The following is a 27180-nucleotide window of genomic DNA, read 5'->3' as shown; positions in this document are numbered from 1 at the left end:
TCTAAATAAATTTTACCCTATGAGTAAAAAAACTCCATGTTTTGTGCTCTTCTAATAGCATTATGTAGAGTAGGTGGGTCAAATACAATGGTTCTATCATCTTTCAATAAAAGGAACTATTTACCTCCTCTCTAAAACAACATACAAGCATCCATTGTACCATGTTTGAAATGTTGTAACTCCCAAAAGTGTATCTATGAATAAATATTACATAACTAATAATTAGGTTCTAACTCTATGTCAACAACCCATTATACTACCATTCATACGCACCAACATCCAAGTGCAAGTGGAAAACTTGATAGCCTCAATCTCAAACATAAGGTTTAATAACAAATAAGTGTCAAGTTTTTCATAAGATTTAATAACAAATAAGTGTCAAGTTTTTTAACCCACAATCTAGTTGTGCATCTATGATGACCATCAAAGTTGGGGATAGATGCTTATCCATCCTCTTTTGTAAATCCAAACAATTAGGGCCTTTGTCTCCCTACCGCTATTTCTTAGGTTGAGTTAACAGAAATCTTGAAGACATCACTATGTGAAACTCCTCGCATAAAGATTGGTGTTTATGTAACCAATCCACATATTCACCTGCATTTTATTGATTTCCTCTTATTGCAGCATTCATATCTTGGAATTTTGTTAGCAGTTTTGTTGTATCATTTTCTTCTCCATTATTTCTATAATTACCATTATTGGCCCCATTATTCTCATTTACAGTCATATTATGCAGTATTTATGTCATCAAATTATGTAATTGCTATTGTCGCCTAGCAAAGATCATTCAAAATTTGCATTGTGCTACCTTCATTTAGAACCCTTCTATCACTAAAATTTCTTGGAGCTCCAAAATAGAAACTTCCTCAATCTCAAGTTGACTGAGTAGATGATTTTTCCTCCTAAAATAGTAACTATGTGTAGCTTTCGGCTCCATAAGAAATTTCTGCTAACAAGAATTTGTGCAAATCCCCAATTTTGGACAAGATACCCTACTTTAATGCCAGTATAACGAGCTGACTTCGAAGGTTTATGTGTGTAATTGCTTCGACATTTGACAAAATGCCATTTAAATATTGCACCCAAAAAAAGTTCAATTGGTACTTGCACATTTCTTTCAATAAAAAACACTATAACATATAAAACTCTTTGAAATATTAGATACCATAACTAGAAGCCACTGAAATTTTGACAAATAAGCATTCAATATACAATGCTGCTCGAATTTGAAATATGCTAGCTCCCAATAGTGTATATTTGTATTCTTCTTTTTGAATCCATCTACAAGCATTTGGCTAAATTATGTATATGGCAATGAGGTTATGATACTGTGTTAACGACCCGTGATACCACCATTCAAGTGCATCACCGAAATAAGCATTCAATATACAATGCTGCTCGAATTTGAAATATGCTAGCTCCCAATAGTGTATCTTTGTATTCTTCGTTTTGAATCCATCTACAAGCATTTGGCTAAATTATGCATAGGGCAATGAGGTTATGATCTTGTGTTAACGACCCGTGATACCACCATTCAAGTGCATCACCGTCTAAGTTGCATACGTGCTAGTTTCATTCTCAAATTACCCTACTATAATGCCACTGTAACAAGCTGGTTTGGAAGGTTTATTTATTTGTAGGTGTTTTGACAATTTTTGATGAAATGCCCACTTAAATATTTCACTCAATTAAAAAAATTACATCAGTACTTACACACTTCCTTAAAGAATCAAATTGTTCAAAGCTTTGAAAATTAAAAATGTAAACAAGATGGCAAATAATGTTGAGTTCCTAGGTTAAAATAATTTATCTTCATAAAAACTTGTATACGTAGTTGCTAATTCTCTTACCTGGTTTTGGCCGTTGCAAGCAATGACAAGCTCCCTCACATATGCAACAAGCAAATTAAACATAATAGTTACAAAATTAGCTTTTAGATCACTAGTAATGGTATTAACTTATATGTATTATATCCCATAGAAATGAATAGCAGAATTCCCACTTTAACAACAAATAACAGTGCCAGACTTGAATAAGAATCATGAACCATTTTTCACTTATTTTCTGAGCTTAACTAGCTATTTTGCAAGTACCTTGCCCCTTGTTTATCTGCAACCAGGAAGCACAAAGAGGACCAACAACTTATATTATGAGGACCAATAATGTGAGTTGGATCTCGAAAAAAGTGACCTAAGCTTTCACAGCCTGCACAGGCAAAGCTTCCTCCTTAATACTCTTTTATGTTGCCCTAACCCCATGTAAAACCTACAAATATGTAGAGTGTGACCTCTGTAATCCTTCTTTACTAGTGGTACAATTCACAGAAATCATACCCTTGCTGCTCATAGTTGTGCAACATATTTTTTCTAGCATTCTAACCTACCCAAAAGTTTGAACTAAGATGCCCTATGCTTACAATCTACTCAAGGAAACGCCATCTCTTGATGGCATTCACAACAACAATTTATGCAAGCAGTGCACAATTACTACATACTTTATTTGTATGTTAACAACAACAGTGATGGTGTACAAAATGCAATCTTCATAGTGGCAAGAAAAAATATGATAGACCAAACACTATAACAAGCATGAATATGCACTCAACACCTGTGATTTGGATTTCCTGATAATTTGTAATTAATCACTGGAATAACCCTCAACCCTTGAATCATCGAAATTTTTTACTGTTAGTAATCTAAATAAATTTGAAAATTGTTACCTACACACATGGAACAGATATATCACAATGAATCAAGACTATCCATCTGCTGTGTTAAGCTCTCATGTGAATCCTGTATGAATCCACCCAAATTAGCTAGGGTATGTCTTTTACTTTTAAAACAATCTTCCTCATAGGGTTTTTGTCCTGAGGTTTTAGAGGTTTGCACACCTTCAGTAGAATTTCTAAAAACTATCAAATGCAAAGAATCCCTCAAATGAATCTCCTCAACCTCCATTTAAAACCCCTCATGGGACTTTCCAAAATTTATATAACCAAATCACTTCTTTTAAATAATACTCCATGTAAATAACTTTACAACCCAATTGGAGTTCACCACTTAGCATATTAATTAAGCGGTGGTGGTGTTGTCGCCCCCAGCCAGATTCAAACCTCCAGTGGGTCATTGTGATTGTGGGCTTGTGACTTCGCTGATCCAATGTGCTCATGGGTTTGTACATCAGCTTTGTTATATGGGGTTGAGGTCCCCCATTTGTAGCCTCATTGGTTCAAAGCTCCAAAAAAATACTACCCAATTCAATAACTAAAAAAGATTATCTTTTAATTTTTGTTTTCTTCAACAAATTAACCTTTAATTATTTAATTATTTTCTGCAAAACTCTCCAAAAAGTGTGGATAGCACCCTGACAATCGAAACTGGATCCAGCCATGAAACTGTCCAAAACTCACCAACATTGTCAGAATTCTAACCCAAATGAATTTGCTCTCTCCAAGAAAGTTGGTGTCTCTCAGAGAAATTGGGAAGGCCATAAAGGATCATTACATCATTCCACATTTAATTGATTACATCAAGGTTGAGCTTGTAATATGCCTTAGTTGGCAGCTCACTATGCCACTAGAGGATAAATGATCAAGGATTACAAACAACTAAAAACACTATTCCGTGAATTCTGTATTTAGGCATGTTTTAAATCTATATACAAACCATACAAAGCTGAGTAAAATATGAAACCAAACCCCTTATAGGTATCCTAATGGCACACTCTAATTCAGCCACCTCTTCATTACAACTTTCAGAAATTGAAGGAAAGGTGAGTCACCTCCCTAGAATGACATAGATCCTGAAATGAGACTGACAGAATATATATGTATCCTCAGAGAGATGCATGATCAGACCTCTAAGAATAGTTTGGGGCACTTTTACAGTGTGTATTACATTCCAAGTAACACTCTCAATCTTCATATTGATCACTGCATTATGAGATATTTACAACCATACAAAGCTGAGTAAAATATGAAACCAAACCCCTTATAGGTATCCTAATGGCACACTCTAATTCAGCCACCTCATCATTACAACTTTCAGAAATTGAAGGAAAGGTGAGTCACCTCCCTAGAATGACATAGATCCTGAAATGAGACTGACAGAATATATATGTATCCTCAGAGAGATGCATGATCAGGCCTCTAAGAATAGTTTGGGGCACTTTTACAGTGTGTATCACATTCCAAGTAACACTCTCAATCTTCATATTGATCACTGCATTATGAGATATTTACAGTTCCATTCCTAACAGTGAAGATAATACAGGGCTTTTATCTAAGCTACTATTATATCTTTTTATGGTTATATTCACTAATATTTATATTTTTTCTGATATTATTTTTTGTGAGGAAGATGAGTTGACTACCATTCTCATCGCCCAGATTAAAATATATCTTTCGTAATGTTCTGCACTCAAACCTCTCAATGACATTTTGTTGAAACTTTTCAAAATTGAAAAAAAAACAAAGCTCTAAATCCACTAAATGCATCTAGTCAAAACACAACCAAGGGTTCTTAAACTTCCTCCACTTCCAATTATTCTTATCCTGTCCATGATTTTCAATATTATAATAGGAAATATAAGGACATACTTCCCAAACTTTTGTGTACTTCGCAGAAGTGTTACCCCCTGGCTGCTGATTAGTAGTGGCACTTGATGGTAACTGAAGATTACCCACAGAAGTGTTACCCCCTCCAAGTGCTTGTAAATTTCCTAGTTGAACTGATTGATTTAATGTAGGCTTGGGGACCATTGTTCCTGAACCAGAACTTATGCCAACAGGTCCCATAGCAGACAGTACATTTTGGCTCATACCCACGCCAGTCTGTCCTATTAAAGATCCTGTGGTCATTCCTCCATTGACAATCCCTGGAACAGATTGCCCCATACCAACAGTTCCCTGTGTACCATTAATGCCAGCATTTACAGAAGAAACTGGTTGTCCAACACCTAGACTTGCAGTACCAGAAACAAATGAATTTTGTGAAACATTTGGTGCTATCTGCCCAACTCCCACCATGCCAACAGGCATGCCAGTAGATGTCAGTCCAGGTTGTCCTGACACTTGAACATTCTGAGAAGTTGATATTGGTGCCGAGCTCATACCATTAGCAAGCAAACTGGATGCTTGTATGCTCACTGGTGCAATGCCTGTTTGTAACCCTAGAGTACTTGCTCCTGGTAAAGCAGCTGAAGGCAAGTGTGAGCGTGAAAGATTATTCAACAAGTTTACATTTGTGGTGGATGGTGTTGCAGTGCGAAGTTGCTGTGATGCATTGGCAGCAATTGATTTGAAATCCTGCACATCTGTTGCATCTATATTTGCTTTTGTATCTTGAGTGGAAAGAACTGAAGATGTAGAATACTGGCCAGGAGCTCCTTGAGAAGTACCATGCAAAAGTGAGGTGGAAGTCATGTGAGGCAGACCAGGTGCTGATGTCAGAGGCACACTGGAGGGAATTTCCTAGCCAATCAGAAAAAGAGAAGTAAAATCAATAACACAGAACAACAATGTTATTTAGATATAGATTGTGCCATTCAATAAAAGAAAACCCAAAGAGTACCGTTTTCACAATTCCTTGAATAATTGTTCTGTTCGTTGCCTGTGAATATCCAGTCATGACTCCGCTCACTGGAAAATACGAGCAATTATTAGTCATCCAAGTAGCAATAAGATTACTAACTTCAACAGAGAAGATAACAGTCAATGATTTCTCAATTTAGCCATGGTCCGTTTCCTTCTCCAGAGTACCATGAAAATTTCCAGAAAGAAATTGGTATGTTTTTTATTTAATAGTTGGTACCATTTTGTGAATTAGATGCATGAAAAGTTCAATTACTGCATCAAACCCATCTTTTTTCCAACCACGCAAAACACTAAATGTATATAAAATTTATTTGAAAATTTTTAAAATATTAGATATCCAGGTCTTCATAACCTTCATGGTAAAGATATTAGTCTCATTATACTGTTATTAACAGAATAAAGATTATTCTTACTGCAACTTGGCATTTTTAATTTTATTGTTAGGCAATAGGCAGTTATGTCATAGGCACTGTAAATATATAACAACATATCCATTGCACTCAACTTTTATTTAATTATTTGTGCTTATGCTGTTCAATCCATGAACTCTACTGCATAAACTTGAATAATCTGCAAACAAACAATTAAGAAATTTTAAAACTCATATGATCCATAATGTTGAGCTTCTTACCATTTTATTATTTTTACCCATTTCTATTACAGTTCTTCAAATGCAACAGTAGGATTGGCATTTTTAGGATTTCAGCAATACATAAGTTAGATTGACTGAATACTTCTGCAACTGCACCAACCATGGGTTAACTATTTCAAAGGATTATAAAGCAATGTCAAACAGGAAGTTATAATTTAGGTATGCAAAATCTTCAAAACATATACGACAGATTCATTTGTTATACAAATAATACTTAAAGCAAATATTCTACAGGTAAGCACATCTGTAAAGTCCCCCACCTTAAGCATCCTAACATTCACATTGACACAACTAACACTGAAAACACCAAACAATTTTTAACTACAAGATGAATCTTATTCTGCTCAAAATATCACCTAAACGTTAATAATGAATATCCAGAGTATAAAATTTATATATGCAGAGGCAATAAAAAATCTTTAATCCATTAAGATCTAGTAGAGGAGTTTCAGATTATAAAAAGGCGAATAAGATGTGAAATGTATCTATCAACTTACTGTTACAAAAAGACAAACCAGGAATGCATTAAAAGCATCGAAAGGACGTATTTCATAATCATATCTTGATAACTTCTCATAAGTTCTGACTGCACTTACATTATTTTGAGCACTTCTATAGCACTTATGGCAATACATTGGCATCTACCATATATGCATATACAATAAAGTCAAGTAGAAACCCAAATGCCCATCCTTCATTTTCCATAGGGCTTGCAAATTTTGTACTAGGAACATGGGAGTATATGAATAACTCGAGGATCATAATGTTATATCATAAAGTCAAACTATAAAACTAAGGTTTCTTTAATCAAAGTTTAATTTATAAGTTCATCCAATATCAATCAAGCATCTGTAACATCCCACTGGATATTATCCCCAACTTTTCTTCAGAAATATAGCAGAGGATTTATCCAAATGAAACCAGCAAATTACTCATACAAAGATCCTTAGAAATGTTATTGCATTATAGACCAGCAATACAATAACTTTATAACACCAAAACCAATCCTAAATACAATAGTACAGTCAGATTGAAAATACTAAGAAAGAACATGCAACTCCAATGTGAACTCCGTTGCAAATTCACCTCCAATGCTAAACCGGGTTTGCATCCAATTCATTGAGTAAAGCCTGAAGTTTTATGTTCTCAAGTTCTGAATAGAAGCTGAAGCTTCCCAAATCTCACAAAGAGATATCTGAAAACCAATCACTAATCCAAGCATGTTGAAATGAGCTCCTCTTCTTTCTTTTAAGAACAACCTGGGGACTCTTCATATTCCCCTACCTATACCTTCACTTTTTTATTCTCCTTTCCGCTTAATTTGCTCTTTTCCACCAGGAAAAATAATATAGCCTTACAATAATAAAGTGAATTATAAAGATGCATTAAAAATCAATTAAAACTATGTAATCTTCACGCATTAAAATAAAAAACTACTTGAACTCTGAAAATCATGTGTGATAGCTCATCAAAAAGAGCTCAATTTGAAACGCTCCCACTCCAACACTGGAAAACCAGAAATGCGGATCCATGTTGACTTACTAAATAGTATCTGAAAACCATGCTATCTCGACTTCGATCTACCTAAAACTGAAGATGTCAATGTTGAATCTCACACTGATCCTTGCAAAATCTTAGTTAACCCACAAGACTGCGGTGAAAAGGGCTAACAATACATCAGTAAATAATAGCCTAGAAAAAGGGGACATTATGGTCCTCCCTTCCCAAAGATTGCTTACCCTCCAGCAATCTGCATCTGCATGTTGAGACTAGAATATCTAAATCCCATAACAACCTCAAGGAAGCTACTCGATCAAGTCACCAATTTTGATTCAAACATCATATCCAAAATTGTGAAGCCAATCATCAATTGCCCACAACAACAATGAACTAGTCATACTAATACCAGGATCCCAAATCACTCCATGTGTAAAATTTGTCGAATCGAGCTTCCATGTACTGCTATCATATACAGAAAGATTCTCAATCCAACTATGAACCTTACTCCAACTGAAATAACCAACACCATTACGGTCAAATGAAGATGGGAGCTCAACATTATACCATCCAGCTCCCTGAAACATTACTAAGCATGTGAATGTATTGGGTCCCCAAGCAAAGTGGTCATCCACCCCTCCAGTCGTCTATAATATCCTGTTGGTCCATACTCATAATAGGTGAAATGTCCAAAATGTCCAACTGCCCCTCTAACATGTATCCCGAAACAGCAACTGCATTAAAGAAACAAACTAGCAACACTTCTGGACATGGCTTCCTCCTTCATGGAGGGTAGTGTAACAAACTTACAACCCAGTGGGCTGAATGGAAAACAAACGCTTCCCAAACATTGTGGTAGTAATGTGATGCACTAACTGACTCCTTTGGGAATCCTGAATCAACACTAAGATTCCATAACTGTCTCTCTATGCTAGGTGGCATATAATGCACATCTTGAGGGTGAAAAATTCACACCATCAAGTAGACCGAGCTCAACCATCCCATACTGAATAGACTCCACCAAAGTGTTATCATTATGTTTAGCATTTGTAACGGTTGAGTAACCATAGGCACTGGATAAATGCGGTTGAGTCCTAGTTGTATGAGCAGAACCAATCAATGGATATTCATGTGCACTGTCCTCTCTCCTTATATGCTCCTTGGCCATATTGTTAGCCAAGTCTCTTTCCAAGGCTGATTTGTAATCAGCATATATCCCTTTGTCAAAAGTAACAAAGCAGACACCTCCTAGCTGCAATCAATTTTATTCATGGATAGTGGATTCAAGGTAGTCATCTCCTAACTGCAATAAGTGTTTTTCAAAAGGTGTTCCATTGGCCAACTCAAATAGTTGATTCTTGAATTTCCAATTAGCATCCATCTCAACATGTAAGTTACTATGCTTCATCCAACCAACATTATGCTGGCTGAAAGTATTACCATCATCAGAATGAATATCCTCATGCCTAACCTCAATTGCTACTACACAAATAGCTGATCCAAAAGAAACTTCATCACCTCTATAGTCAACAACAAAAGGACATGATGTCATAATGCACAGAAAGTCCTTCGAATTCCCAAGTAGTTGATCCATGATTTCTTTCCACCTTGTAGTCCCTAAGAATGCCAATAGTTTTACCCCTCCTAAGCTGCTCATATGACTGAATTTTTCTTCCTTCCTTTCTTCCTCGATCTTGCTCCTTGTTACAAATGGTATCAATTTTTGCTCACATTGTTTGATAACATTGTTATGCAAACTGCAAGAATCAAAAGAAGTGGCATGTGTTTGTTTCAAATCAGCCAATATGACAGATAAGGAGTTTTGTGAATCATCATCAACACCTTCAATGATCGAAGACATAATGGATTGCATGAAGGATAAAACATTTCACTTGTGGTCCCTTCTAATGGCAATCAAAAGATGATGGAACATATCCAGAATTAAGTCTTCACAACCAAGATCTATCATAATCACACAAGCTCTAAGTTTTGCAAATATTTCCAAAATTCTGACTGTTTTAGCAAAAGATGGATTATGGATATTACTCAATCCTTGAAAACTTTCTACGATCAATTGGAATAACTCCTTCATAACTTCCTTTTTGTAAGGATCATGTGGTGTTGTTATCCTCATAACACGAACAATATGATGAATAACTACAAGTATCACCTCCATATCAAGATGTCTCAACAACACTAGCTTAACCAAAGGAATCACAGCAAGAAGGATGTTTGTTTGCTTACTTTTAGAACCTAGCTGTTCTATTGTGGATAAATAGTTTTCAATTGCATCCAAATCACAAAGTAATATAAGCTTTGATTGAAGCAAATCTGCAAGTTTCCTTTATGTGTTGTAGAGCTTTTCTTCAAAGACTTGTTTCTTGTCCTTGACAGTAAATTTTGGTAGTTGTCTAAACATGTTTGTTTGATGTCCTAATATAAATTTGCCACTATTTTCCTGACTGAATACCCATGTTCTGTATAATGGCCCTCCTCAAATCTGCCCTCAAAAATGCTGATGAAAGCTCAAGGAATTTCATCAAACAATTCACATGCAAGGGAAGTATGACTGATATAGTATTTCAGCTAGCTTCAAATGACCTTTTTACAATTTGCATCAATGAAAATCTTGTGCTAGAAGACTACAATGGACTACACAAATGACCTAACATGAGTGTGCTACTAATTTTGACAATATTCAGTGCATTTATATGATCTAAGCATGAGAAATGAACACCTACAGCCAACTGGCATTTTTACAAACAGTTGGTATCCAAACTAACTAGCTGATAAATAATGATATTAAATTGCTTAAATGACACCAGCAACTATTATCTTCTTAATTGCAATGAAAATTACAATGCTCATGAAATATGGCCAAGACTTTGGCATTTACATGGATTACAAAATGAAAATGCTGGTATAATGCACACTTACAGCTGAAAACTTATAACACCCTAAAAAGCAATACTAACAAAGAACCTGGTTGTAGATGGCTGAAATAATTTTCTTCTATGCTGCCCCTTCTGCTTTGCTTTTTTCGAACTGCTTTTTCGGCCTGCTTTTTCATACCCATTTTTTCAGCCTGCTTTTTCGGTTCCACTTTTTGAACTGCTTTTACGGATTGCTTTTTCCGCCTGCTTTTTCAGTCCCGCTTTTTTCGGGCTGCTTTTTCGTATCTGCTTTTTTCAGACTGCTACCATATTGAATCTCAAGACCATATTTTATAATGGCGTCAAGATTTCCAGCTTGAAGGGATTTCGTCCTTCAAACTATTGAGATATAATCTCCAAAAAATTCTCCAATTTCTTTGATATTTCCAAGCCTGAATAAATGAGAGCTATCCTCTTCCTTTTAATCCCTTCCTCACTTGCTCCACGCTTCCGTCTTGCCAATGCGGGATAATACATGACTTTTAATATTACTTCTTTTTTTCTTTTTACAAAGTCCATGTATGTACTCAAAAGGGGGACTCTTGATTTTTATAAAGTGACTTTATGAAACATTATAATATTTAATTTAAATAGTCACTTTACCGTTGTAACTTCAAACATTAAAATAATATACCAAATAAACTCGAAATCCCACATATAATAGCTCATTAGAAAGAGCCCAACAAAACGCATCTCATCCTGTCACTGAAAATTGAAGGCACTGCATCCCCCTATTGGCTTACTAAAAATAGTAAGTCTTCCTGACAACCCAACAAACGAACTCCGTTTGGCCTATAATTAAATTTGACTAGGCCAAATAACCTCAGGATCCCTTTTGAAGTCCTAGTTAGCCCTCGGGACCATACAAGAATGGGCTAACGACAACATACCTCCAAACTGGCTAAGTGGGGGACATTACATTCTGATTTTGATGTTTGAATCTTTCCACCCACTGTTTTGACAGTTGCTTAAGGTATTTTATCAAACAATTTGCATACTAAAATTGAGGTTTTCAATTTAAACTTGTTTAAAACAACAGATAATTTGGTCCCATAAGTATTGAGCAACCAACCACAAAATTTAAAGGGATGCACATTAGAAATTAATGACTGTTTGAACACAATTACTGGGTTTTTGAGCATTGCTAATTTAACGAACTTTTCTAAATGTAACTTGTCCTGTTCAATTTCATGTTAGCTTCAAAACAACAAAATTACTAGTTTTAACAAATTCTGCAATTATTGAATCCTTTATAAACAACACTAGATTAGCAATGCAACCCTAATAAGGACTGCCAAATCATGCGAGTGTTCACCACATACTCACTGTTGACTTGGAAAAGTTTGACCCAATTTGCAGGGAAAAATAGAAATTCTGAACTTTTGAAACTCTTGCTTCCACATCCTGTCTTAGGAAGAGATTAGATTGCATCTGGCTCTTTACCCCCACACAGCAATGCAGTCATATATTGTCGTTCATTTCTTGTTTTATTGAATCCAATAACCCAAGCTCCCCTACCAGAACATGGGCTTTTGTTGCAATCAACAATCTTACACAAATGTATGCTCAACTTAAATGCAAGTTGGTTCTTCTGCAACAACGTTCTGAGTTATGCCTTCAGACTCCTATCAAGACTCTCCAATTACACGCAAAAATCGTTCCCTTGTTCATTATTCTCCTGACCAAGTCCTCTACCTTCCTGTTATTCCAACAAGTATAAGATAGGACTCTTCATAATTTTGTAGTGACAGTGACTGCTTAAATTCCCTTCACACACTGATGATTGCATTCAACAGTGTTCTCCACCCAAGACTGTTGTATAGACATATTGTAGAGTGTTGCACACCAGCAATCACATAACATGAACTCCAGTTTTTTTTCCTCTTCAAAGTATTGTCTGCTCGAACTTCCATGTAGGTTGGTTTGATCCTCTATTCAGAAAAGAGATCACCTCCAATTGATTCGTGCCAACATATGCATACAGTCCCTCCTTCAGGGATAGCTTACAACCACTACAAAAATAATGATTCTACAGACTTACTTTCCCTCTCAATACACTATGAAAAATGTATGTAATTCCACAATTTCCTGACACCTCTTCAATAAACTCTCACACAATTCCATGGCAAACAAATACACCCATGTAATGAGATGCAATCTACCACGACCCCTTGAATGATGAGAAGCTAATTGCCAAAGTCTGCGATTATAAATTCTACGATAAATTGAAATATTGTTGGGAACCAATACGAACAGCCCACAAAGAAATATTTAAGCCCTCACATCAATGTATTAAAAAAACAAAGAAGTGGCTTGGCCATAGTATAAAATTTATTCTAATCTCTTATGTCATGGAATAAGGGAAGATCAATTGGGCCCTGCACCTTGATCTTAGGATTTAAATTGCTCCCAATTTTTGTTAAGTATTATGAGTTCTAATCTATGGCATCAAAACATTGCCGCACATGAATCTCCATAAAACATAAGCATCTATTATTCGCATCCACGGCAAAAAGCATTAACCTATATAATCTATCTTCACAAAAATCTGTTGTTGCTTAACAATATTAATCACCCAAATAAACTTCGGAAGATGAGACGCTGTAGTCCACAAATACTTGATGAAAAAATATGGTTCTCCTCTCTGTGACAACCATTCATTTTACTGCAGCAAATCCTTCTGTGATAACACCTGCAAAGATTATGTGCCGAATTCAATGATAGAAGAGATGCTTTCCTATGACTAATCTTGTAGTTTTTGCAGCATGGACCCTGTCAATTCAGTGAGTTTCTTGTCATTGCCAGTTAATAAATCTTGTTCCCACACTTGCTTCTTTGCACATAAAAATTTCACAGCAGTAGTATATATCAAATATTATCAATACATTTAACCTTATGACTCAATTCACACATTATAGAATACTAAATCATTTCTCTTGATAAGAAATATAAAATATCACATTTAGCAAATATCACTACAAAGTTATCTCTAGAAAATGATTCTTCAATTTTAACCTGGCAAAACTGCATTTATTTTATCTCTGCAAACTTTGTCTCTGAATAAAATCCACAGAATGGCAAGATTTTTAGTTCTAATACCACTGCAATATTCCAACGGATATTTCCCCAATTTTTCTTAACATATATTTCAGCAATATAGCAAAGAATGTATGCAAAAGAAACAGGCAATATTAAGCGGCAAATTGCTAATATAAAGATCCTCAAAAATGTTATTGCAATATAAACCGGCAATACAATAACTTTATTAACACCAAAACCAATCCTAAATACAGTAGTACAGTCAGATTGAAAATGCTAAGAAAGAACCTGTAACTCCAATGTGAACTCTGTTGCAAATTCACCTCCAATGTTAAACCGAGATTGTGTTTGATTCGTTGAGTAGGGCCTGAAGGTTTCCGGGCTCAAGTTCTAAAGAGAAGCTGAAGCTTCTTAAAATCTCACCAAACGATATCTGAAAACCAATCAATCACTGATCCAAGCACACTAGAATGAGCTCCTCTTCCTTCTTTTAAGCACAACCTGGAGTCTCTTCATATTCGAGTGCCTATCTTGGCATTTTTTTATTCTCTTTTCTCTTTAATTTGCCCATTTTCCCCTTAAGAGAATAATATAGCCTTATAATACTAAAGTGACTTACTAAGATGCATTAAGAGTCACTTTATTAAAACTAGATAATCTTCGAGTATTAAAATTTATAACCAGTCGGACTCTGAAAATCATGTGTGATAGCTCATTGGAAAGAGCTCAGTGAGGCACTCCAAGTCCAACACGGAAAAACCAGAAATATGGACCCCTGTTGCCTTACTATAAATAGTAAGTATTAGCAAGCCCTACTATCTCGACTCCGATCTGCCTCAAACTGAACAAGACAATGTTGAATCTCACACTAATCCCAGCAAAATCCTGGTTAGCCCAAGGGACCATGGTGAAAAGGGCTAACGATGCATTACGATATAGTAGAAAAGGGGGCATTACAAAATCAGGAAGGAAATTCTAAGAGTTACATTATTTTGAGGGAAACTCTATTTAAGAGAGGGTAAGCAAGAAAGGGGCAAGTTGATTAACAGTTCTATTTTCAAATTTCTACACCTTGATGGACATTGGACTTTCACTCAATTTAATCTCAGTATGAAAACCCTCTAGACCTAGAATTGGAGGAAAGCATACAATTCCTGGGAGTGATTTCACATAGATATCACCACCGGGCATTATTGATCTAATTTCATATTGCAATAAAATATTTAACATTCAAGTTGGAGCAACACATCTAGAATTTGGCTGGGACGAACCTGTAAAATGAATCATGGCATCTCAGGCATGTTTTAGGGAAATTTTATTCCCATGCACTTCGTCCAATGCAGCAACAAAAGGTAGAAATTTGAAACAATATTGGTAATGTCCAAGTGTAAAGTGCACCAAATTTGCAAGGGCAGATCACTGCTATCAACTCCAGTGATTTAAAAGTTGGAGGACAGATTTGAAGGCACAATCAAATACAGATTAAGAAATTGAGATTCTAGAGTTATTGGTGGCAATTCATTTTGAGTCCTTAGGGGTTCATTTTTTATTCGAGCACAACTAAGTGGGATTGTGTCTACTTCTAGAATGCCATCTTCCTCGGTTATGGTTTGGTGAATCTGTGTAAAAGAAGAGAAAACTTTAAAAGGGAACATTACAGTATCACCAAGAAGCTAAGTTAGTAAAAAAAGGAAATGTTTATTGTTAATAATAACTTTTAAGAATCGTTGGATCCAAAACAAAGCAATCATCAACACAAAAAGCATCATTTGTTAGGCGAGAAAACATAAATTTTAAAAATCTTATGCACCAAGAAATTAAACAGAAAAACATAGAGAACTCAGCTTAAAACATCTCTAACTGAGATGTTAGACTGAAGTCCTTAAAGACTAGTCATAGTGTGGCTAAAAGAAACTGAGGGTAAGGCCTTGAATGCGGGGAACATGAATTTGTAGCTTACTTTTTGGGGCTGGTGACACCAATGGATCAAATAATGACATGACAATTAGATTCCTTTGCACCAAAGAGGTCTGCCTTAAAGACTTGTCATAGTGTGGCTAAAAGAAACTGAGGGTAAGCCATGAATTTGTAGCTTACTTTTTGGGGCTGGTGACACCGGTGGATCAAATAATGACATGACAATTATATTCCTTTGCACCAAAGAGGTCTGCATGACCTATAAAATTTATTTTCTTGTTGATATTATTGCTTCTGTTAGTTCTAGTTTCATAAATTATCACCTAAGCTTTGATAGATTGTCTTGGTTAAAATATATTGTGAACCAGATTATGATTGTTGTGAGAATTCAAGAAATGATTGTGCAGATTGTCAAAGTTAAACCTTCACACCTGTAATTCTATATTCCACAGCAATTTGGCAACGAGGATGGGGGATGACAGGGGACGCATTTTCACGATGTTTCTTACAGGGCCATTTATAGGGAACGGCAATAGAAGCGTTCCCAGATATTTCCTGGAGGGCATGGACTCAGACTTTCAAATCAAACAGATGGCATGAGAGTGCAAGAGTAAATCTATCCTACCCCTTTTTGGGAATCAATTGAACAAGTGGTACAATTTTTAAAGCCTCTAATAAAATTCTTGAGACTAGTGGATGGGGATAAATCCACAATGGGATATTTTTATGAGGAATGAGTCGTTATGGGACATAGTTCATAAGAGATAGGATGTCTTGATGTGCATTTTGTTCCACTACAAGATACAGAATTGGGTACTTAGTATTCTAGGACGAAACACCAATCATCCAACTCTCTTAAATAAGGATGTTCATATGCAAAACAATGTAAATGGATTGTGTGATCAAATGAGACAACCTCAAGGTTCCTTGTTAATGTGGTTCATTCATTTATAATGATATGATATGTTGGTTATTACAAAGGGGCTACATTGTTCATTCAATGGATCTCAACTTGACTTTAACTTCTTCATAATCACTTTCAACCAAATAAATAGCAAGGATAAGGGTTTAAAGAATCTAATCTACTCCTAGAATGCAAGAAACTATGGATGTCTTTGTGTCTCTACTAGACATAGTTTAGCGATCGACATCAACCAATCTAGTGCAATCTCCACAGTTAAATGTAATATGCTCAAACTACCACCATTCCATTAACTGCAAGCAATAATCGAAGTTAAGTTCATGAATATGCAATTCAACCATACAAGGCATACTTACAATCAACAAGCAACTAGTGGGTTGGTCTAAGCAAGCTTACCAAAGATGCATCCAAAAATTATTTCAATTCAACTAAACGATACTTTTAACCAACATAAAATGAAATCTAGTCTAAAGCAATACAAAGTAATCCACCACGAAGACCAACAATGGAGGGAATAAAGAAGCCATGCAATACTCCAAAGCAATACAACTAATCCACCACCAAGACCAAAATGTACCAAAAATTACTTTGATAACATTATGGCAACAATTTCAACAAGCCTCCTCTCCTACTTTACCCTCTAATCTATGGAGTTAAATGAGAAGTCCTTGGCCTTTTATATTGTAGGGCCAAGATTTACCCATTACAAACCCTAATTAGGGTTGCCACCACTATCATCCAATTATATGAAGGCACAGTGGGCCGATAAGAAAATTGCATAACTTTTGAGAGCCAATTTGAAAATAGATTAGGTAGAGGCACTAGATGCCTTCCACATGTCCACTTGGCATAATACGATTGAATGTGCTTGAACACATGTAACTAAAGTCCTCGACTTGGTTGAAGAAAAGTGGGTGCCATCTCGCTATCTTTATCCTATAGACATGATCAATTCTTTAGTGTTGAAAAAATATCTCTTGATAGCTAGAACAAAATTTGAAATTAAATAACAAGGATAACATATTTAAAAATATTTTATTCAAAACATGACAAATGAAAATAAATAGATTAAAATTACCTTCTGCAATTGCAATCTCTAGAAAGTCTTGAACATTGCATGTGACATATATTGGTTCATCATAAACATTTGAATCTCCTCGCCCTCTTGGTTTTTTTCTTTCACGCACTCTATTTGGGTTTCAACTGCTTACATCACCAAGTTGAGGGAATGTATGATGGACAGTGTCCAACAAATGTACTCATATCTTAACTCAACTAAAGCACATGCAGCCCTACAAATTTTTGCATTGTCTACAATTATTTGGAGCACATTCTCATGACCACCATCTCTATGGAGTCAATGAGCATTCTGGAAAAGAACTTTGCATCTTTGACTTCCCCTTCACAATCAACCACCCTCTAAAACATCGCCTCCTTGGGAAACACAACAATAACATTAATCAATGAACGATTTTTGCAATCTTTCCATCCATTAAAAACAATAGAAACACATGTTTCGATCCACAAATCCCTAATTGGTTCCGGTGAGGCCACTCTCGATTTCATCTCTGTACGTGGTATGCACCTTTTCATAACTGATACTTGAAACTTGAAGGTGCACTATTGATTGCTAACACTATATGCCACCAATATGGTGATCTCATCAAGTTGAATAGAAGACCAGAGGCTATCTCTTGCTTCAATTTTAAATGACTTGTCCAATGTACCGCTCTTGCGGGTGGGAGTTTCTATTTCATCTACATCTTCCATGAAGATTATAGACAAGGGATGTTTGGAAGTCAGTACTGTATTAGAGCGTAAATTCATTGTTTTTTTTTTCTTTCCAAAAGTATAAGCACTTTTTTTTCCTTTTGCAACCAGTTTGTCAACATCTTGTTCTTTTATGAATTTCGTTATTTGTACAAGAGATAACCCCTTCTTACTTGGGACCTAACACATTAATCCCTTTACCACCAAGACCCATAAAGTGAAGTTTCACTCAAGAATATATTACACTTCCAAATATATCATAAATTGAAGTTACACTCAAGAAAATATTACATTACAAACATTACACTTCCAAATATATCCTCTACCTCCTACAACCTGTGAATCCTTGTGGCATTCTCTACAAAGGAGATCCTTCATCAGTTTTGAATTTTTGGTTTCCTTCCACGGCCACTAAACTTAGACTACTGCCCATTGTTGCAATTTTAAAATATAAAAAAAAAAAAATTTGAAACAAATCACACAAACTTGAAAAAATCATCAAAACGCTAAAGAATAGGGTATTTGGGCTTAGCTTAGATGCTTAAATCTCCTTTGTAAGCTATTTGGCACTACACAAACAATCTTCGAAAAAAATCCCTGACCTTTGAAATGCCAAAATGGAGACAAAATAAGTTGAGAGTAAAACATTAAGCAAAATGATATGTTTTTGAGTTGAAAGGCCTTATAAAGGGTCATTTTAGGGTTTACAAGAACAAAAACATTATAAAAAAAAATGAACCAATGCGCCAATGTGTTTTGATGTGGGTTGGGTGCCACATAATACGTGCCCTACCCTGCGAATGCATCCAGATGTGCATCCGAAAGGTACAGCCTGTGCACACCCAACCTGCATCCACATCCGATGCAGCCTACATGATGGGAACCCTGCAACTGTATTCTGGAGCCATCTAAATGCCATGAAAGGAGTAATGTTTATAACGTTTGTGTTGTTTTGATTAACTCTAATTACATTTTAATCTACGTAATAGTAAACTGTTCTGTTTGCACTTAAGTATTCTTCATATAGATTCCCTTCTACATTTTGGTGTTCTCAATCTTCTATTTTTGCATCTTTCTTAGCAAAAAATGACTATGATGTTTACAATTGCCAGTGTTTTCATTCAAAGAAAAATTTATTAAAGGCATTTAGTCAAACTACACACAGCCTTGTTCGATTAATGGCCAATTTCTTTGAAGAATCCTGTCAAATATGCTGCAGCCTTGAGTTGTCTGCTAGCCAAACTAAATTTCTTCAATGCATTTTGACAAACAGACAGCCTCCCCTCCCTGTCTTCAACACCTTGCATGCTTTTGCATAGAGATATTTCATTCTTTCTTTGTTCCAATTCACCCATTATTCTATAGTCTAGATTTGCAAAGCCACTAGGAAAGTGTCTGCAAAGTTATATAGTTACGGCTGTTGTTAAAAAAAATTATCAATGCAGGTTCAGACATTTACATTTTATTCTATTGATCTCAAAAGTGTGTGAAAATGCTCGGCCTAAAAACATAGTTAAGCTAGCCTCTTGAAAGGCTTCTAATTAAAACATGATAGATGCTTGTTGATTACCCCTGCATAACATGTTCGTCACCTTTAAATTTATAATGGTATTACACATTTATTGCCTATTGCATTTCTTCAATTTACTCTTGCATATCAGAACATTAATTAAAGTTCTGTTTTGATTTTTATGGATTGGCAGTGTCTTTGGTTACATGTAGTTGGTATATGAAAACATGTAGGTGCATCTTTTACAGAGTGTACATCACAACTAGGGCCATATGAGACTCCACGTAAATATAAATGCAGAGGTTCCATTTTTTTAAATTCCAGGAACAGGAACTCAGTAATCTCAATTTTCACATGGAAGCCAAATAAGATAACATGAAACGCAAATGTCTATTAATATCTAGGCATTAGCTTCTAGGGTATTGGGCATTTCATTAACAGTGGAGTTATAATTTATTTGCATCATTGTTCGTGAACCTCCAAACAAGTTATAATCTATTTGAGAACCTTTCACAAAGCATTGTGATCCGTTCAGTTTGTTTTTGTCTATAGTCACATATTTATGTGTTTAATCTTTCATATGCTGTACTTTTGTGTTTTTATTGTCAAGACAAATTCTCTTCTTTCCTAAAGTACTTCACAATTTTGAAGGGAATGTAGCTTTCTTGGTGAGGATCTTTATTAGTTGCAAGCTCTTTGAACATGGGGATTTATTTAAAGAATCATACATCAAATTTTGAGGTGAGTGCTCTTCATTCATGCATACCTAACGATTGTTTTATCACATTTCACTCATTACAGATAAACCTTGGAGGGACTTTTGTTGTGATTACATGTGTGTCAAACATAAACCTGTAATGTCCCCCAGTTATAGTAAAGTACTTTTCTGATCTTTTCTGGTATTTTCTGGATTTAAAAAAAAAACGCAAAACTGAAAGACCAAACTGGAAGCTGACTGTATTGCTGATTATAAACAGTAAATGACCTAAATGCAAGGTTGCATGGGTACGTGGGTACGGGAACGGGTACGGGTACGGGAGCGGGTACGGGTACGCATATTTTTCAAAATAGGGGACGGGGGTACGTGTGTGTGCCTAATTTTTTCTATATAATTAATATTTTATAGAAAATATAAAAATCAAAATATCTGTCATGAGTCATGACATTGAGTATTCAAAACAATAAATTTGAAAATATAAGCCATAAGTCAAATATATATATATATATATGTTATTGCTGAATGTTTAAAGTATTTTTCATAATAGGGGATGGAGGTACTTGGGTATGTCAAACTTATTTAAAAATTACTCTTTTATATTTATAAAAAATCTGATTTTATGAGTCATGACAATGGTTTTTCAAAACAAGAATAGTGATAAAGTTTGCAAATGTAATGTACTGTTTTCAGTTTCAGATTTGCTATATGTTTGAAATAATAATACATGATAAATGCTTAGATGCATAACAAAGAAGGCAGACTTTAAACATGAACAAGAAGATCCTAAACCATATGACAATGACATATTGCAATTGATAAACTTTTGACTTGAACAGTGATAAAGTTTATTGTTAATGAGTATCAAAGTTTCAAACTGATTTGGTATTGAATTAAGTTTGATAAACAACAAGCTAATACAAAAACAAAAAACCAAAAAAAAAAAATCAGAATCTTAATCAAGGTCCTTAGCTATGATGCTCTCCACCAAGTACCCGGTACGTGGGATACGTGTACCTGGTACTTGGGTACGTGGGTACGAGTACCAGGGGTGTGGGTACGAGTACCCATGCAACCTTGCCTAAATGTCTTGTGGCAATAAACAGCCAACTGTAAATATTGATTTACCTAAACTTTGCTCCAAGACAACCTCTGTGAGAGAACACCTTAGGCAGATGTGAGGCTTTTCATCCTCAGATCCGGAAATCAAATTCAAGAGGGTTTATGTCCTAAATCTCAGAAAACAGCTAAGGGTTTTTGCCCTTGATGCTCTCAGATCAACTAAATGAATCTTAATGATGAAATGAAGCTTGAGGCCTCCTTGATATAGCTTTCTGCATCAAGGCCGTGAACATAAATTTCCCCACCAAGGGTCTATGTTTGGGGATGAGGCTGGGGGCCAGCACAAATACATATGGTAGTTGAAAAATTTATATGTAAAGGATGCATAAGAACTTAGACTTACAAAATAAAACCTTGGTATATTAAGTAAACGGAAACAACTAAACAATAAATGCATTGCAATGAATTGCATCAAAAATTAGAAGTGGACATTAACAAATGTCAATTTCAGATGGCTAATTATATTCAAATTTTCATTTTTGATAATTGCAATGTTCAAAATGACAAAATGGCCTGAGGTGATAACTCTAATCATCCTCAAACTCCTCAGCACTAAAACTATTGAACTCCACGTGTTCAAGCTCCTCCAGACCAATACCAACTAGCACAATCTGTTGTAGCATAATCATCATATGCTAGCCCCTTTGTCTCTTCACCCCATCAAAATCCTGGACTCTTCTTATACATAAATGTGACACTATGCATAGCAATGAGCTTCTTTGCCCTCCTAGAGGCAAGGTCGTTCCTCTTGATGGAATTCATGAAACAATAAGTAGAGCAATTCCTCTCAATAGAAAACCCAGAATACTAAGATAGCATATCACTGGCATATGAACCCTGAAATATCCCTTAAGAATGACAATTTAAACCAAAAAACTCTTAGTGTGATGGCATTTGTAGAGTCATACATATTTTGAATAGCCTTACTGAACCATGCCTTCATCTTAGCATCTTGGTTGGATGTAATTTTGTCTAGCCTTTGCAAGTACCACTTCAAATTCAACCCATAGACAGCCATGTGCAAAGGAGTGTTGAAACTCTTTCATTTGTGATAAATGATTGGTTGAATGTGTTCTTTAAGTACAACAAATATGTGTATAGGCTGTCTCAATCAAATTCCCTACCTCTTCTATAGCATCTTTATGTATCTAAAACTGAAAATCAGCATCCTTTCAATGCCCTAAACAACCAACAACTCTAAGGAAATTAAGGCTCTTTGTACATATAACCATTATACTGATGTGTGGACAATGCCTTATGTCTGTCCATCCATCCATGACTATGCTACATACATTGTGAGCCGGGCTACCTTTATTTTCTCTATTAAAATATTTATCATGAAAAAGTTCTTAGCCAAGATTGTTGTCCTCAATTTGAACTCCCCTAGTGGCCCATTTGCTGGTCCCACCCTTATCATCTTAAGCACAATCTCCTTATGATAAGTAGAGCAGACCACATGGAATGGAAAAGAATAATTTGCAAATAGCATCATCTGCCTCATCCTTCAATTGCATATTCAATAAATCTAAAGCATGTTTGGAGCACCATTAGTAGTCCTACATTTTCCCTTACAGTATATTGCGTGACCTAGAAGAAACTAGAATATGTTCTTGTGGCCTTTGCAATGTACAACTTCGATTACCCCTCTCCATCAAGAGTAAAGAAGCAGATGTAGGTGCAATAAGTTTACTAGTAGCCCATATTTTACTTATTTTGCCCTCTATGTTAGGCAGAATAGCCCTACAATTCTATGGGCTACTGCCCTACTATTCTATGGGGTAGATGCAGTTGCCCTACCCTACAATTATATGGGGTATGGGGTCCTCCAATTATATGAAAGAAGGGGCGTTTATGCCAAACCTTGACATGTACTTCCTAAACCTTTGCCTCAAAATTGCAACATCATAAATTATTAGCCTTTAAACCAATCACTAAATGTGTTAATCAAATTAGTAACTACTAATTAGTTACTAAATTAAATAATGAAAACAAAAAACTTCATATAGTCATTAAGGAAGCCTACGTTGAGACTTTAATGATGCTTTAAATCATTTGATTCAACAATGGATTGATGTCACTCTTCCTCTCACTATCCCTCAATCCAAATGCCTTTAGTTGCCATAATTTTCACCCAATGAGCCTTGCTGTTGCAACTTTCTATATCGTTGTTTAAGTTTTGGTGTGAGTTAAAATGAAGCTTTAAAATGTTTTAGTTTTTTAAAATGAAATTTTGAAGCTATCTTCCACAAGAAATGCCCAAAAGTTCAAGGGCCCACCAAAACTCCCCAAAAGAAGGGGGAGGTCCCCAAGTTTTAGGTGGCAATGATGAGATAGCAAGAGGGGTAGTGCTAAGGGTGTTCTTGCGGTACGTTACTTTTATTATCCCTAAAAATTAACAACTACCAAGCCTTAATTATAATAGTACTATTAATTATTTTCAGCCAAAAAGAGGATAAAACAACTAACTCATGGTGAACATTTGTTTGGAAGATTAACCTTTGTTTGGCATGTTTCTTCAATTTACATTTTTGTGTGTTCATGGCTAAGGTTGTATGCTTTCCTCTCACAACACAAGGTGAACCTTTAGTATGTTTTCTCCTCATACCTCAAGATAATCCTCGATATCAAAAAAAAGTGTTGCATTTTATTTTTATTTTTTGTGGTCTAGTTTAATTTCATCACAAAATGGCAATCCAAATGCTCTTTGATCAAATAGGGTATAGAATTTTGAAAAACAATTAGTAAACTACCTAAACAAGAACATTTTCAAATTTTGACTAAGATTGCAAGGAACTTTATACCTTGCAAAGTGACGGTTCAGCATGGTTACCTCTCACACCAAGCCATTTGACATATAGACCTTATTTCATGCATTTGGGTTTCGTGCACATTTAGGAATATTCAGAACTCTCCTTAACAAGCCTTGTACAAGACTATTTAAAAGACTCCAATCAAACATACTTGTGATGCGCCATATATGTTCTCCTTCACACCTTATTGTGATCCAAAGGATCAAAAGTGGTTAATGCCTCCTCATGGGTCCCCCTTCTACTCCTGCCTAGATGAGGCATTTGTTAGTAATAGGGAACACTGAGGGGGATGGGGGGTGAATCAAAATTCCAACACTTTTTGCCCAAATATAGATATCAAAAATTAACCTTAAGCATGCATAAACAATTAAACTGAATAGTAAGAATAAGCATCCCACAAAGAAACTCGTAACACCATATTTGTTAACTAGGGAAACCCTTGGTGGGTACGGTACCCAAAAAATGATCCACTAATCAAAAGTACCTTGTGAAAGGTTTTGACCCTGTTAGGAGTATATTACATGCATATAGTGTATATGTCCTTGTTAGAGGACTTAACCTAGTTAGAGGTCTCAACCCTGTTAGGTGTTGTATTACAAAATGGTGAACTCACTACTCTTACAACTTTACAAGTAGTATAGAGAAATACCAAAACTTTGACTATATTGTTATCTCAAGTATCTAATTAGTCCTTCGTTGTCCCTTGCATCTACACATGCTCATATACCTCTTCCCTGCTATGATCATCAAAATACAATCTTTCCAGCATAAAGAAAGCCTGCACATATCAATCATACATAAGCATTGGTAACTTCGCTCATCCAAGAGATCTCCCTTTGTACCCTTTTCATTAAGTTTCCTGACCAATCAGCCTTATAGATTATCAACATGTTACCAAACCTTAATATTAACATTTTCTAGGTAAAGGTTAACATCTAGGATGTCGTCCCTTCATTCCTTAGCTAACATGACCATGCTGTCCCATATGCTCTATTTCTACGATATCAACCTGTTGATTGATTTTCCATTTGAAATCTATTCCAACTATTATACTAACATAAGTAGACACAGATGTATCATTTCGACTCATCATACTACCATATTCCAAAATTGTAGCTCTATAGGTGCAACCATAGAAGCTCGCTGACAAAACTAACTGACTGTGCATTATTTCCTTCAATTATACCACAATTTTCTTCAGTATAATATACCAAACCATATATTTACCACAAGCGAACTTACCTTGTATAATGTTGCCATTAATGACAACATCCATGATCTTACCTCAACTAACTTGCCAACAGCATTATCTGGGGGCTTTGCAAAAACATACATATCCACTTGTACAGTCTCGGTGGTTGTTATGTATACTTTATCAATAATGCAAAGGGTCATTAATCATAAAAACATAAAAACAAAGAGCCATCCCAAAAAAAACAAAGACCCCTAATTTTTTAATAAAAAGAAAAAATATCTAAAAAGTAAAGTAATCAAAAGACTACAAAACTCAAAAAGATCAAAATAACAAAAAGCCAAAAAAACCAAAGAGCACTTTAAAAGCCACAAAAACTTATGGAGCCAAAAAACATTAACCAATCCAAAACATAATTATTTCAAGTTGAACTAAATCAAGCCTTTGAATGTCATCAGTTTTTACTACGAGAACATCTTAAACCAGCATTAATATGAGTAGTGCTTCTCATAACCAAGCTGACCCACAATGAAATTAATCAAAGCTTTGGACAACCACAACAAATACACATATGACCAAGTCTAAGATAAGACAAGGTTTGTTCAAACAATTCCTCCAAAATAAGGAACAAATCATCAAACATTGCATAATAGAATCAAGGGCTAGAAGTCCTAAATTTTTTGAGCTTATGATCATCATTGAACAAAGTTTTCCTCTGCATTCCCCCACTATAATCGAGATTGGGCTAATGATCATGATTGTGACTATAATGAAATCCTAAATACCAATAATCTTGGTAGATGGAAAAATAACAAAGATACAAACAATGCAGACCATAGCATGTACAACAATAACGAGTTTACCAAAACTATCAATTAATCACACCCATCCCCCCTTCCAAAATCCTAGTCCTCCATTCAACCAAGCATCAAGGGGAATAAAAAATGGTGTTTAGGGCCTACAACTTGTGTCCTCTAGTAAACAAAGGGGAGACTAAAGGCTTGTACCCTTAACCTCTTATTAGATCACTCACAAAAAACTATTCTCCACAATTTGAAATTCCAAAATTCAAGGAAAAATATATGGCAAACCAGGAAAAGGCCTATAATAATTACTTCTTAATCTATATTTCCATCACCTACCCAAGGGTACAATTTTCCTATTTTTCACTCTTCTGGAAAAATTTGTCAAACACTCCTGCTAATGATAGATCAGAGGATTACTTCAAGGGTGTTGGTCTAGAGTTTGATGTTAGGTTTCGAACTGACACTATCTTTATGATCGTTATTTATTTTTAGTTACAATGATATTTAATGTTTATTCATACTACATCATGCATTGCCATTATAAGCAAGGCATCTCATTATATATTTTTTATTTAATCAATCATTTCATGCATCCTTGTTATGCAAGCTATTCTTGTCATTCTCTCTTGTGGAATTTGTTTTGGTCTTGCAAGTATTCTAATAGTGTTGAGGAGTGGTCAATCAACTCCAACATGTTATCAA

At 35.4% G+C, this 27180-nt stretch overlaps 1 protein-coding gene across 2 annotated transcripts in view; it reads right to left on the bottom strand.

Moving 5' to 3' along the window:
- PFT1 (phytochrome and flowering time regulatory protein (PFT1)) overlaps positions 1-27180 on the bottom strand; it is a 107561-nt gene that overhangs the window by 51845 nt on the left and 28536 nt on the right. For both annotated transcript variants that reach the window (XM_089797434.1, XM_089797433.1), the window contains exons 8-9: positions 5571-5638; positions 4598-5470 (exon numbers count right to left, since the gene is read on the bottom strand). In XM_089797434.1, the coding sequence (XP_089653560.1) occupies positions 4598-5470; positions 5571-5638 (941 nt within the window). The remainder of the gene's footprint in view (positions 1-4597; positions 5471-5570; positions 5639-27180) is intronic.

Source organism: Cupressus sempervirens, chromosome 8 (genome assembly GCF_028749045.1).
Source record: "Cupressus sempervirens isolate cs-2001-9-10 chromosome 8, ASM2874904v1, whole genome shotgun sequence".
Lineage (NCBI taxonomy): Eukaryota > Viridiplantae > Streptophyta > Pinopsida > Cupressales > Cupressaceae > Cupressus > Cupressus sempervirens.
The sequence above is the reverse complement of the archived record's forward strand: the minus strand, read 5'-3'. Positions and strand labels throughout refer to the sequence as shown.